This window comes from Carica papaya, chromosome 6 (assembly GCF_054855325.1).
Source record: "Carica papaya isolate Zhongbai chromosome 6, ASM5485532v1, whole genome shotgun sequence".
NCBI lineage: Eukaryota > Viridiplantae > Streptophyta > Magnoliopsida > Brassicales > Caricaceae > Carica > Carica papaya.
The window spans coordinates 5,191,472-5,204,880 of record NC_142314.1 but is presented as its reverse complement, the minus strand read 5'-3'; the positions used below and the strand labels follow the sequence as shown (position 1 = coordinate 5,204,880).

At 31.5% G+C, this 13,409-nt stretch overlaps 2 protein-coding genes across 3 annotated transcripts; both read right to left on the bottom strand.

The window, feature by feature from the left end:
- Nucleotides 1–115: 115 nt before the first annotated feature.
- On the bottom strand, nucleotides 116–4,884 carry LOC110816126 (thiamine diphosphate-binding fold (THDP-binding) superfamily protein). Its single transcript, XM_022044166.2, has 10 exons — nucleotides 4,482–4,884; nucleotides 3,262–3,399; nucleotides 2,952–3,134; nucleotides 2,537–2,694; nucleotides 2,333–2,432; nucleotides 1,848–1,959; nucleotides 1,629–1,768; nucleotides 1,353–1,538; nucleotides 579–762; nucleotides 116–489 (listed from the first exon to the last, which is right to left on the bottom strand). Exons 1-9 carry the CDS (start codon nucleotides 4,728–4,730, stop codon nucleotides 595–597), a joined length of 1,434 nt encoding a protein of 477 aa, XP_021899858.1. The 5' UTR covers nucleotides 4,731–4,884; the 3' UTR covers nucleotides 116–489; nucleotides 579–594.
- A 1,614-nt stretch (nucleotides 4,885–6,498) lies between these two features.
- On the bottom strand, nucleotides 6,499–7,983 carry LOC110816201 (NAC domain-containing protein 104). 2 transcript variants are annotated; one of them, XM_088222639.1, is made up of 3 exons: nucleotides 7,688–7,983; nucleotides 7,317–7,582; nucleotides 6,499–7,203 (listed from the first exon to the last, which is right to left on the bottom strand). In XM_088222639.1, the coding sequence occupies exons 1-3, from the start codon at nucleotides 7,848–7,850 to the stop codon at nucleotides 7,030–7,032; spliced, it is 603 nt and encodes a 200-aa protein (XP_088078765.1). In that variant the 5' UTR covers nucleotides 7,851–7,983; the 3' UTR covers nucleotides 6,499–7,029. The 2 variants fall into 2 exon arrangements, with proteins under 2 accessions (XP_088078765.1, XP_021899969.2); XM_022044277.2 differs by having other exon boundaries at nucleotides 6,504–7,203; nucleotides 7,317–7,591; nucleotides 7,688–7,981.
- Nucleotides 7,984–13,409: the final 5,426 nt, after the last annotated feature.

Genomic DNA, 13,409 nt, shown 5'->3' with positions numbered 1-13,409 from the left:
GATTTTTCATAGAAAATCCGTAAAGGAGATTTATATGTTTCAAAAATAGCCCAGTATTTTCAAATAAATCTCTCTCTGTCATATTCTATGCCTGGTAGTATCTGGAGTGGCAAAAGATATTAAGAGAAATTCAATTTCAGTTCCAATTCCAGTTGGCTTCAAAAGCTTCATTATGCTTCTCTGAATACAAGAAGAAGCTTCAAAAACTGGGGCTTCATCTCATTAATAATACAATATTATAGTAATAGAAGAAAAACCTGCAACTCCAAAGAGGCCAAAATTGGCAACTCATCTCTGTTTGAGTTTAAAGATTCCCACGATTTCCTCTTCACCATTTCAATCCAAATCAAAGAGCTTACTACCTTCCCGTAGTTTCCAGTAAGTGCATTATCAAGTTAGTTGCAAGTGAAAAAAACACAAATTACCAGTGAAAAGGTCCGTCAGCTTTCAGCTTATATGCATTTGAGTTGGTGTTTTTGCCGAAGTAGACTGCAGTGAGCAACCATCAAGTTTACAACTACTACAGCTGCTTTACCAGCATTATACTTTGATGAAAAAGCAGTTGAACATAAATATACCTATTATCCTGCATATTCAGAGAGGAACATCTTGTGGATAGTCTTGTGGGTGCCTCTTAATGGTTTCTCTCAACAATCTCTCTTGCTCTTGAAGGTTAGATGGGAGGACATCATATACATCGGTAAACAAGTCTTGAACCGGAGGTTTCTCAATGTTCTCTGCTGTTTGAATTGCGTGAAGTAGCTGTTACAAGAAATGCTACCAGTGAATAAGAGGAAAAAGGGAAAAGAAATTGTAAAAACAATTAACCAATAATCGGTTGCAACAGGGAGCAAATCAATCATCATATACATTCGATTTTTGAAAGGACGGACAACAGCATGCTCTACAAATTAACATCAAGTACTTGCATGAATTTAGTGCCTTACAGTCTCATATCTAATATTTGGCTCCCAGACAAATTTCTTCTCTCCAAGGATGTGGCATGGCATGTTGTTATTATTCAGGCACTAACAAACATGTATAAGTCCCACACTATTTTTCTAAAATATTTAATGAGAATAAACATATTTTATATTTAGGAGGCCAAAAGCTATAAGATGCTTGAAGAAACCTTTAACAAGTAAATTAATGGAAGGAATAGTACATCACCGCGAAGGAGGATACATTGGTGTCAAGCTTTGGTCTTTACACATAGGAGACTATGCGCAAATGGTTGATTTTCTCCAGTTTTCCCCATTAATTAGGTTTGCAAATTGACCAGGTAATTAAATGTATGAAATAAATCCTGCATTTCATATGGATCTTTTTATCAAAAGTCTTAATTTATTTACCTGCTTCTTCACGCTGCTCCTGAGCTCTGACTCTGCCTCACTGTTCCACCAATCCTTGCTTTCAATCCATTTTCTAAATCTACTTACAGGGTCTTGTTCTGTTTTCCACCATTCTATCTCATTTACTGGTCGATACTTGGTAGAATCGTCTGATGTAGAGTGGTGCCCCACACGATATGTTAAAGCCTGCAATGAGAAAATTCAAACCAGAGATAAATGCATGTCATCTAGGGTTCAGCATCTTACATCTAATTAAGAATACAATAATTATTTTACCTCAATTAAGATTGGCCTATTTTCACAAACAGCCATTTCACGTGCAGTATGAACTACACTGTACATGGCAAGAGCATCATTTCCATCCACACGGATACTTCGGACCCCATAGGCTCGGCCTCGAACAACTGCACCGTCACCTAGTTTCAATAGAAACACCTCAATGAATATGTAATGAACTATCATGTATATGATAATGGATCGAGTAGAAGCAATTACTTCGAAACTGATCTGAAGTAGGAGTACTGATGGCCCATCCATTATTCCGACAGACAAATATGACTGGTGCTTCCATAACTGCTGCGAAATTTAAAGCAGCATGAAAATCTCCCTAGCAATTGTATCATGTTAGAAAACAGAAAGCTAAAGGCCAAAATTAGTTTGTAATATATAGCAGCAAAAAAAAAATAGAAACGCCCCATTCCAATTTTTTTAACATTCAGTTATCTGTTCTTTCACTCACTAGACAGTTATTGCAAAAAAGTAATAAAGCTTTTGACCAGAAAGGGTAGAAAATACAGAAAGAAAGTTGATATGTACTGTGTTATAGATGATTATATCAGTCACTGATAGAATTGTTTCAAACACCAAGAAACACAGAGTCACTGAAAATTGAATGGAGAGATTTGGGTTCCTAGTAGCATGGATCATATCATTCCCCTCAAGAAAAACAGACAAAAATGAGTTTATGTTGCTATGTTTACCTCACTTGTGCCACCATCACCAAAGTAAGTGACTGTACATGCATTTTTTCTGTCCATCTTCAAAGAATATGCAGCACCAACTGCATGGGGAAGTTGTGTACTGGCGAACAGTAAAAACTCATGGTCATAATTTTTCAAGATTCATAATGGACTTGCAAATGGTCTTGAAGCAAGGATCCCACATAAACATGGTTTGTATCTTACGCAATTGTTGATGCCACTGTAAAATAATTATGCTTGTTGGATCCATAATGGATAGGCATCTGCCTGCCTTTCCCATAATCAGTCTTATTGGAAAAACACTGGTTTGCAAACTCTTGAAGGGTAAAACCACGCCATAGCAGAACTCCTGGCTCCCTGTACTGCATGGAGAGCAGAACTATTTCCCGTCATTTTCGTCTTGACATGAAAATAATGGATGGAGTAATATGAAGTGCGTAAAATTTCAATCAATAAATTCAGATAAAAGAATTTGTACTTCACCTAAAACTAACACTTGAAATGTCTATCCAGATTCACAAGTCTTAGTAATTGCAGAAGTTTTGGGGTATATTTGGATACAGTACACATTGAGCAAATGGATATATTAAATGCACGAGGCCATAGATGTGCTTGTTACCTGAGGGAAGATAACGTCATCAGCAGTAAGTGCCGCAGCAGATGCAATGTTTATGGCCTCTTCACCAATGGTGGTTGCATAGAAGGAAATTCTTCCTTGCCTTTGTGCTTCGTAGAAGATTGTGTCCATTGTTTGAAGAGTAACCATGTCACTGTACATTTTTACTGCAATTTCCTTGCTTACCTAAATAAAAGCATGGCTAGTAAGTCCTCAACATGGAAGCTAAAATTGTGAAATGGAAAAGATAGAGAAGAGTTTCCTCTTCCTTTGCAGAAACAGAAACTGTGGCTTGGAGGACAAGCGAAATTACCGGTACAAAATTGCTGTGCTTAACTGGCTGACCGTTCTCATCAAGAACTCGGTAGCAGTGAGCACGCTCTTCAGGGGATTCTGGTATGAAACTCATATCAGGCGTGAAAACCACCTTTCCACCTGGAAAATCCAAGGCCTACCACAGCAAGCATATGCATTCACAGAGAAAGAATTTAAAGTAAATGAGAGTTTAAGTGTTGAGCAATAAAATCGCAAAAGGGCCAAAAGACATCCTAAACCACTAAAAGAAGACAACAGAAATATGATAACCAAATTCATGAGGTATTCTAACCAGATTAACAGGCAACTAGAATATAAAAAATGTTTAAGCGATCTCATGTTGATAGATGCTAGCAATTGTTACAAGTTACCGTTAGGTCATTCTAGAGAATATCATTTTCACTTTCCAAAAAAGTCTACTTGAGCATAATAAGGATTTATGATGCCATAACAAAATGCTGACAAGTAATAAAAAACAAAAGGCATACGCAAGATGGGTTGCAAAATTTACAAATAATACAGGCACAAGATAAGGTAATTGAATAAATAATATGCCTCTGTGGATCATAAAAGTTCAGCCAATCATCATACTAACTGGTGTATATTCCATAATAGTGAAGTGAGACGAACCAACAAAAGAATAATATTTTGTTAATTTTAAGTTCAACTCACAAAAAGAATCTTAACTAGTATGACCTCGTTGAGTCAAGCAGCTAGAATCCTTTTCGAAACTAATAGCTCCACTAAGAAATCATAAGGGATAGATAACTTTACATAATACATCTATTATTCCTCAAACCTTGGAAGCTAGAAAAAGGACAACTATTTAACTCTCTTAAAAAGAATCAAATATGATTAGAGACTATTATGTTTGCTTATTCCTATCTTATTCCTGTACTTGGAATGTGCATGTTTATCAATTCTAATACTATCTTAAATACTTTGGGGATGGATTTCTAGTTTCTACCGGACTCAGGATCATATTTTTTATATTTGAACAAAGTCAAATTTTATGCTGACCTCCTTAGCGTCGGATCCAAATTCCTATTTGGCTCTCCAATAAATTCAAAACAGGATTGGAGCCATCCAACAGGTTAAAACGAGGATGCTTGTAAGAATCTAATCAAATTAAATAATGAGTAGAAATAATCAAATTTTACTTCATTTTAAAACATAAGTTGGACAATGCAGATCAAGCCAGTCAGGAAATATACGTACCTGCTTGCTGTTAACATGATAGGAAGAATCCAACTGCTTCTCCACCTCGGAGGATCGAAAGCGGCAAAATGAAAGTTGCGCAGTTCTATCATGCAAATTTGAAAATAGATTTTTGAACTGCGGAGAAAATGGAGGTGTTAATGGACGGCGGTGCTCCAGCCGAGAAGTCTGGTTAATGGTGCTGAACAAACGCAGCTTAGGTTTCAGATTCTTGAGAATGTTCCTTGATGATTTAACGCAGAAAGCCATTGGAGATGAATGAAGAAACTGGAGAGAGTATCGAGAATTCAGTCAAACGTTCATGAGACGACGAGGAGAAAGTATTGAGAGGGAGAGAGAATGGTGTTTCTGTTTGTTTGGTAGTCGCCTTTCGCCATGCTTGCCGATACATCCATATGACCGGATGCTGAGCATTTAGTGCTCGTGGATGATATTTCCACGTGGCGGAGTTAGAATAATTTAGAAATAATTTTATAAAACATTTTTTTTTATTTTTGTGATTTTATCAATTATTAGTATGTTATATTAAATATAAATAATAAATTAATATTATTTGTTTGAATATAAATAATTAATTAAATTATTTACTACTAATTTAATTTTTTTTAAAATAATTAATCGTGAAACAAATTATGACAAGAGATTGAGAGTTAAAAATGTTAATTATTAACATTATATTAATTAAATTTGAGTACAAAATATGAAAATAATATATCATATCTATAATATAATAAATTTTTTTGTTTACTTAATTTAAAAAATTTTAAAAAAATAATTAATTAAAAATTGCAATATATGAAACCATTTCATAAGTATAAATTTGTAAATAATATTTAAAATTTAAAAAATAAACAAAAAGTTTGATTACATATATAATCTTATATCCTAATTCATGGCACCTATTAATATATTAAATTTATAACATCTGCTGTAATTATAATTATACAGTAATTATAGGCAATTAATAGTCTAATAATCTTCTTTACATCCTAATAACTATTATATTTTTAATATATTTATATATATAATTGTTTTATATAATAAACCAAATGTAAAAGCATACATACAAAAAAAAAAAAAAAGACTATTTCTCTAGCTTCTTATTTCCTGAACTCAAATATTATTCATTCAAAGCCCAAAAACAGCTTAGTCATCTGCTGGCTCAGTATATTATTGTTTTATCTCTTTACACATTTACAACTATATTGTTTCAATTTTAAAAAAAAAATATTAATTTCTTTAAAGTGTGAATGACTTGAATTCTAATACATACTTTAACAATTATATATTATTATAATGTAAATTTAGATATTAAACTTTTTACAATTCAAATTTTTAATATTCTTATAAAACCACATATATGTGTCGTAATTTAAAATTTTATTAAATTTAAGATTGTACCAATATAAAATCACCAAATGATGCATATTATGCGACCGTTTTTAGCGCTTTAATCCAAACATTATTAGTTAATACTTTTTTAGAATTAAATTATTAATTTTAAAAAAAATTAAAATTAAAATTATTAAAAGTATATAATTTAAATTTATATATAAAACTCAATAATCATATTTTTTTATATATATTATTAAAATATTATTATTTTTTGAAGTATTTAAATTTAATTTAATATTTTAAATACTATATGTAATTGATTATGCGATAGTATTTATTATCGTGTTCTTTCGATGTTTTAAAATTTGGATTTATATTATAATACTCTCCCTTTCGCTCAATTGGCTCTTACCCTATGCATGCAAAATATTTACTTAATTTAGTGGTTCTTATATTTATTTATTTTTTAAAAATATAAATTTAAATCGAAGTATGCTTTTTTATGTGTATATTTTTAAAAAAAAATTATTGATATTGTATTATAATTTATGTATGTATTAACATAATTAATGAAGATATGTGTTATCTGCTAAAAAATATTACATACATATTTACACATACACCCACATGTATATGTATGTATGTGTAATGCATATATATATATATATATATATATGTTTGAAATCACCAATTTGTTTTTGTCTATATTATTTGAACTTTTGTTTTGATGGAAAAGAGATGAGGTGAAAAAGTGAGGATAGAAAACATAATTAGGTTGGTAGGAGTAAAAAAGGTGTTGTGTTAAAAGGCAAAGGATTTATAAGCACTTTAGGAAGCAGAAAAGATACTTAATGTACATGTGTCTTAATTTGGGTTAATTATAAACCATTTTGTAGAAAAGGGAATTTAGAGTACACATGCAGCTACCATTCCAACCTTATAATTATTATATGCCCCCACTCACCTTCATTCATGCTTCCCTACCCATGTCTCTGTGTGTGAACCCTCAATTTTGTTTTTGGGTTATAATGTTTTTTCACCTACCCCTTTTAAGAAAGTGACAATCATGCATATATAGAGCTATTGGTGATCTTGTAGACTGGCAAGTAATAGTTAATGATAATCTATATGTATATTTATATATTAAGAGGTGGGATATGTGTAATTGGGGATGATGGGTTAGTTTTTTAAGAAATATATATATATATATATATTAATTTGGAGAAGTTACATCTTCAAGATCATCATGTAAGGAGAAGAACATTTCATCCAAACATGAAAGCTCGATTCCATCCTCATCATTATCACCACTGCTACTGTGAGAAAAACCCTGAGAATTCCCTTCACCACCATCATGAACTCTACATAAAACCCATTTTTTCCTCTCCTGTATGTATATATATATATGTGTATATTACTACGCAGTTAAAAGATTACATGGGTGATCTTAAGGAACTTATGGATAAAAGAAATGATATTACATAATTAGATAATACTTACTGAAGAAGTAATATTAGAGGTAGGGAGGTGATATTGTTCCATGAACCAGTTGGTTTGAATAGCAGAAGGAGGTTGACCAAGAAAGAAGACAAGATGCTTTTTGGTCCCAATTAGGAGCTTATTACCACGACTGAAAATGGCTTCTCCTTCTTCTTCTTCTTCTTCTTCTTCATCAACTGCCTTCCAATATCCATTCTCTGTCTTCCCTCCGTTAATTTCCTTAGATCCCACTTGGGTAAAGAAGTAATATCTGTTCCCGCTCACCACTGCTTTCCCTATACGTATATATCAATAATTCATTCACGGGTATACATATATATATACATGTATTTATGGAAATTGAAGAGATATATATAAGATGAGATGATGACCTTGGAGGTGGGAAGGATCAGAACGGTAGAAATGGAGATGGGGAATGTTGGGATGACAAGGTAAACGAGAAGCTTTCCTGTAGAGAAAGTGAGTGATGAGTTCTTCATCTGTAGGGCAAAACTGGAAACCAGGAGGAAGATTCATACTCCCATCTCCCATCATCTTCTATTTTATCTGTTTATATAAAACTACCTGTTCTTTCTTGTGTAGTTTTATCCAAAAAAACGAAAAATTGCTCTTGTTCTCATCTCTCTCTCTGTATATATAGCACACCCTAGCATGCTCTTTCTATACATACATACATATATATATATATAGATATACCTAGTAAAAATGTAATTGACATATACTTCATTTCTACAGTTGAAAATTTCATGATTCTGAATGCTGTATTTTAAATGTTGTTGAAAAAAATCATAAAATTAAAAACATAATATCTAAGTATATTTTTTTTTAATATGAGATTGGAATATCATAATTTTTGTTATTCAAATTTTTGCAGAGAAATAAATTCTAAAATCACACTAATTTAATATTTACTCTAATTTAATGCTTGAAAATTTAAATTAAAATTATTAATATTTTTGTAACGATTTGAAACTTGAAAGCATATAAATTATAAATTAATTATAGAAACGAAATAATAGCGTTAGGATTTACATTGCTTATACAATAATTTAGAATAACCAATAGAATTATGGAAATGACCATTCTAAAAGAATAACGAATAATTAAAGAAATAAATGAAAAGTAAACAACTGAATATCTTATTCGCAACTCTTTTATGAATCAGAATCTGAATCTTGGTTCTCTTTATCTGAAATGGTTAATGAAAGAGTAAGTTACACTAGTTCAGCAAGAATGTCATATTATTTACCGATACAGAAATGAAGGTTAATAAAAATTATGAAAACAACTAATGGAGCTCTTAATTTAATTAAATTCATTTATCATAAGTAAATAATTTATTATACACTTTCCGCAGCGAAATTTTCAAAATCGATTTTTAGAAGCAATAGCACGAACAATATCATAATCTCATATTCAATTAACCAGAACAATAACTTTTATTTTTTATCTGCCTGCTAGTATCAATGGGGGTCTATAGGGATATCCACACTACGCGTGAACCCTTATTTAATATTTTTAAGTAACCGGTTATCCCTATATCTTGTCTGATATGAGCGTAAAAAATACTATCTTTCAATACCACGTCCGGTATGAGGATGAAACGGGCCGTCCTCATACCCCATCCGGTATGAGCGCCAAAATATCAATTCTCGATACTTCGTCCAGTATGAGGTAATATTCACGATATGGTTCCTTATTCACCCGGTCCGTCCACCATCTCTTAAGATATCCAGTAAGACTATTATTCAATTATTCATTAAATCAAACAATTTTCTATTTACATTTAATTTTCACTTTCACAATTTAACTCTAAATCACGCAGAATAAGCAACAGATGCATCAAAGAAACACCACTGAATCATCATACCAACTTCAGTGTAATATTATGCATTTAAAACCGTAAAATCAATCAAACAGGATCAACAGTGAATAATAACCGGTTCCAATTCTATTAGTAACTTATGATTAATTATCGAAATTTTCAAAATTATACAAAATATTACTTTATTTATAATTAAACTTTAATTCCATAACAAGAAATAGAGTGATAGATTCTTATTCGAATTGATGTCTGAAACGCTAAGTTTTCAGCTGCGCCTACTAGCGGTCCCCTGGGTTTCCTAAATTTTTTCTTTAAGATTAAAACACGCTCTAAATACCTAAAAATACTCCCCAAAAATCTAAAATCAGTGTTAGAAACTTTTTTCCAGCTAATTTCATGATTCCGGTATGGTGGCACCGCCGTGCTCCAGCGATGGCACCGCCGCCCGTAGCGGTGGTTTGCCTCGGGCTTGCTGTTTTCGGTCAGTTTCGGCTGATTTTGGCCAGTTTTGAACTCATCTCTGCGAGAAAACACGTTACGGGGCATCAGTTGTCGAAAAAAGTCGAAAAATAGAAGCTTACCAGTGGTAGAATTTTCTAGTGCGGCAGCTCTGCCGGCTCACCTTCGCGGTTGGACGTTTTTCTTCGGTCAACCTGTGGGAAACAAAATTGTGAAAAAATTGTACAAAACGGGAATCAGGAATGGACTGATCAAATGCAATTTTTGATTTTTCTTGCGGCAGCGTCCTTGAGCTTTACCCGTAGTTTTCGATTCAATTACCGATTCTTTTACTTCGATTTAGGCATAAGGGTGTTCAAGATCAAATTTCGAGCGATTGAGAGAATTTTTTTACTTTTTATGCAGTCAGAGGTGGCTCCGGCACTGCAGTGGGCGGCGGTGGGCTCCCTTCTCGGTATCTAGTTTTCCTTCTCAAGCGGGAGAGGGAGGGGAGCTGGCAGCTAGGGTTAGGGTTTGGTGTGAAGTGAAGTATTTTTATCCATCTCTTTTTAATTTGGGTCGTCCATCGCGTTTGATATGAACCGTCTGATCGCGTTTAAATAGAAAATGAATCTGAACCGTTCATCACGATTTGATATGTACCGTACGATCATACATGAGGAGGAAACGGATCTGGACCATTCACATGTCCGGGAACACATCCGAACTGTCCGATCGCGAGCAACGGATTGTCAGCGTGGCCTCCCGTGTGGCATCCTGTCAGCGTGCCTTGCCACGCGACGCGTTCCGGTTCGTCGAGATTGCTGACTGGGCAGTCCTACGTAGCACATTTTTTTTTTAAATTACGTTTTAACTATCAGTTTTTTATTTTTCTTTCAAAAACACATTCGGAACTCAAATTTTCATCCCTCATTTTTAAAATTATTTTTAATTTTCTCTTCCATCTATTTTTCTTAATTTTTTTTTTACAATAAATAAAAATTCATAAATTCAAAAATTATATTTTATACATTAATTTTAAATTTATATATTTTAAAATTAATTTCTTGAGTATTATAATTTTATGACTTTTCAAAAATTATATATATCTTTTTATATGAGATTAAAGTATTAGGTTACGTTTACAACAAGTTTTTCTTCAGAAAAATAGACGATTATAGTAAAGGAGTTAATGGAAATGGGATGGTGGAAAGAGAGGCGGCTGCCTGTATATATCCAATGTTACAACACTATCTTACATACTCAGGTGTGTGTACGTATACGTATACGTATACGTATATATATACATATATATATATATATATATAAAGTGAAAATATAGGTACCTTTGTACTTTTGAGCTGGAGGTGAATGTGTGAAATCAATGCATGGTTTAGGATGGCAATTAAGTCTGAACTCAAATTTCAACTTTAACAAGAGAAAAAAGAAAAAAGAGGTTTTGTGATGGTTAAGTAAAGAATTTTGAAAAGATTTAGAAAGAATGAAGTTGGGTAATCACTATTAGTCCTTTCATGAATTTAATGTATTAAACACATACCTAATTTTATTAAAAAAAATTATCATATAATTATTTATTCAATTTAATTAATTAATTAATTTATTTTATTTTTAACACGTAAAATATTACTTAATATCTAATTTTTTTAAAAAAAATTATCAAACTACATAGCAATTTTCTGATAAAAATATAGTTGTACATGAGCCACCTAATTTTCTGATTTTATTTAATGATTAAGAGGTATGTTTAACATTAATCTTGATTTATGATTAAACAAATTATAAATTAGTGATGGTTTAAATAAAACATACCTACCTAATTATTGTGTTTGTCTATACGTGCCTCCTAAAAATGTCATCTTTTTCTTTTCAAGATTTCAATAATGATTTTTTTTTTCTTTTTTCTTTATAATTAGTATGATTTTCTCCTTCTGTTTTTCTTTTGGAGACAAAATTTTTTTTAATGAAAAGTGAAAAAAAAAAAAATTAACAAATTGATTAATGTTAAACACCTCTTAATGATCTTCTTTGGTTGTCGCATTTAAAAAGTTGATTAAAAATTAAATTAGTTTTTAAAATAAGAACCACTAAATAAACACTTTCAATTGTTAATCTATTTAATTTTAATATCTCTTTGAACAAAGATAAACACAAGTCTGTAATCATATTTTTTCCAATACAATCTGAATTGTGTAGAGGGTAGTTATTATTAATTATCTTTGTCCTTTATATATATATATATATGTGTGTGTGTGTGTGTTTGTGTACATATACTTTGAGTTACATAAATATGGAAGCAACAGAGAAATGAATATTATCTCTTTTCTATCAAATGCCGCAAAATATGGTTGTTTTATTGCCATGAAAAACAAAACAAACCTTACAAAATTCCACACTAAAAAACAAAACCAACCCATCAAAATCCAATTATATATACATATATATATAAGACATTATATATTGTGTCTGCATCACTTCATCACGCCTCCTTCAGCCCACCGCCCCTCACCTCCCCCCTTCTCTCCCTTCCCCCGGCCGACCATCCGTCCATCAATGCATTCGCTAATCCATCACGATTGCTTTGTATTTACTAAAGGTGGAGTTCCATACAGTACCATCGTCTTTTTCTTCATTTTCTTGACCTACCAACTGGTTAAATTTTTGTGGATACATATATGATTTTATAAGTAGGTATTATATGTAAGAACTTAATAATAAGCAGTAGCTGTTATAATCTTTGTACTAAAAAATTTAAACCCAATTCACATATTACTTCAATACTTCTTTAATGAGCTAACAGTCTAATCCTATTGTAATTGAAAATTACGAATCAGAATTTGTCAAATATGTAAAGGTTGTCATTTTAAATTAACGATAGTTACTAGTGTAAGTAATAATATCTTTTGACGAAAGCAAGCCATCATGTTTGCAATCACAACGAGTAAAATGCATGACAAAGCCCTTTCCTCAATTAAAAAAAACTCATCATCATCTACGCCATTATATATATATATATATATATATTATACACACATATATATATAATATATACACTATACTGACCTGGGAAAGGTCTATATTGATCTGGGTCAGTGTTGGTGTAGTGGATAGATGTGAAAGCTTTGATTTATGGAGTCTGCTGCGTGTCAGTTTGTAATAAGAGATTTATCTGGAGAGTATTATGTGATTTGAAACTTCTTTTCTTACTCACCAATCAATATGCTAAAGATAATTACTACCTTAATTGCTTTTATTCTTACACGCATCTGCATATTCATTTTTGTTCTAATCTTCTTCTCTTTATACTGTTGAAGATAAAACTGATAAGTCAATTTCTTTGCTTTTATATATATACACACATATACATACATGTATGTTTTATGATCTTTAATCATTTTCAGAGCTTGCAATTTGTTTGTATTCTTTAGTTGAAACCACGACAGCTTTGATAAGATTAAATGATTATTAACTTCGATTTTAGATATTTAATTATTCTTCTTAATTATAATTAGTTTGAGATTAAACCTATGTGGGAATCTTCAATTACATCTCATTTTAAACGTATATAATATTTAAAATTTACAACCTAAAATTTTAAAGAAAGGCGTGGTTTTGAATATTTTAATCAGTAAATTTAGCCCATTAAATATAGTGTTTTGTGTGCTGTGTATAAAAAAAATATACTACACAAATTTATGATGGAAGTAAAATCCTCTAGTCACTGCTTTGCCCTGGAAACAGCTAAAATAACAAATGTAATTATCTTTTTTCTTTTTAAAAATTAAAAAGGTTATTTCGAAATTTTTAATAGT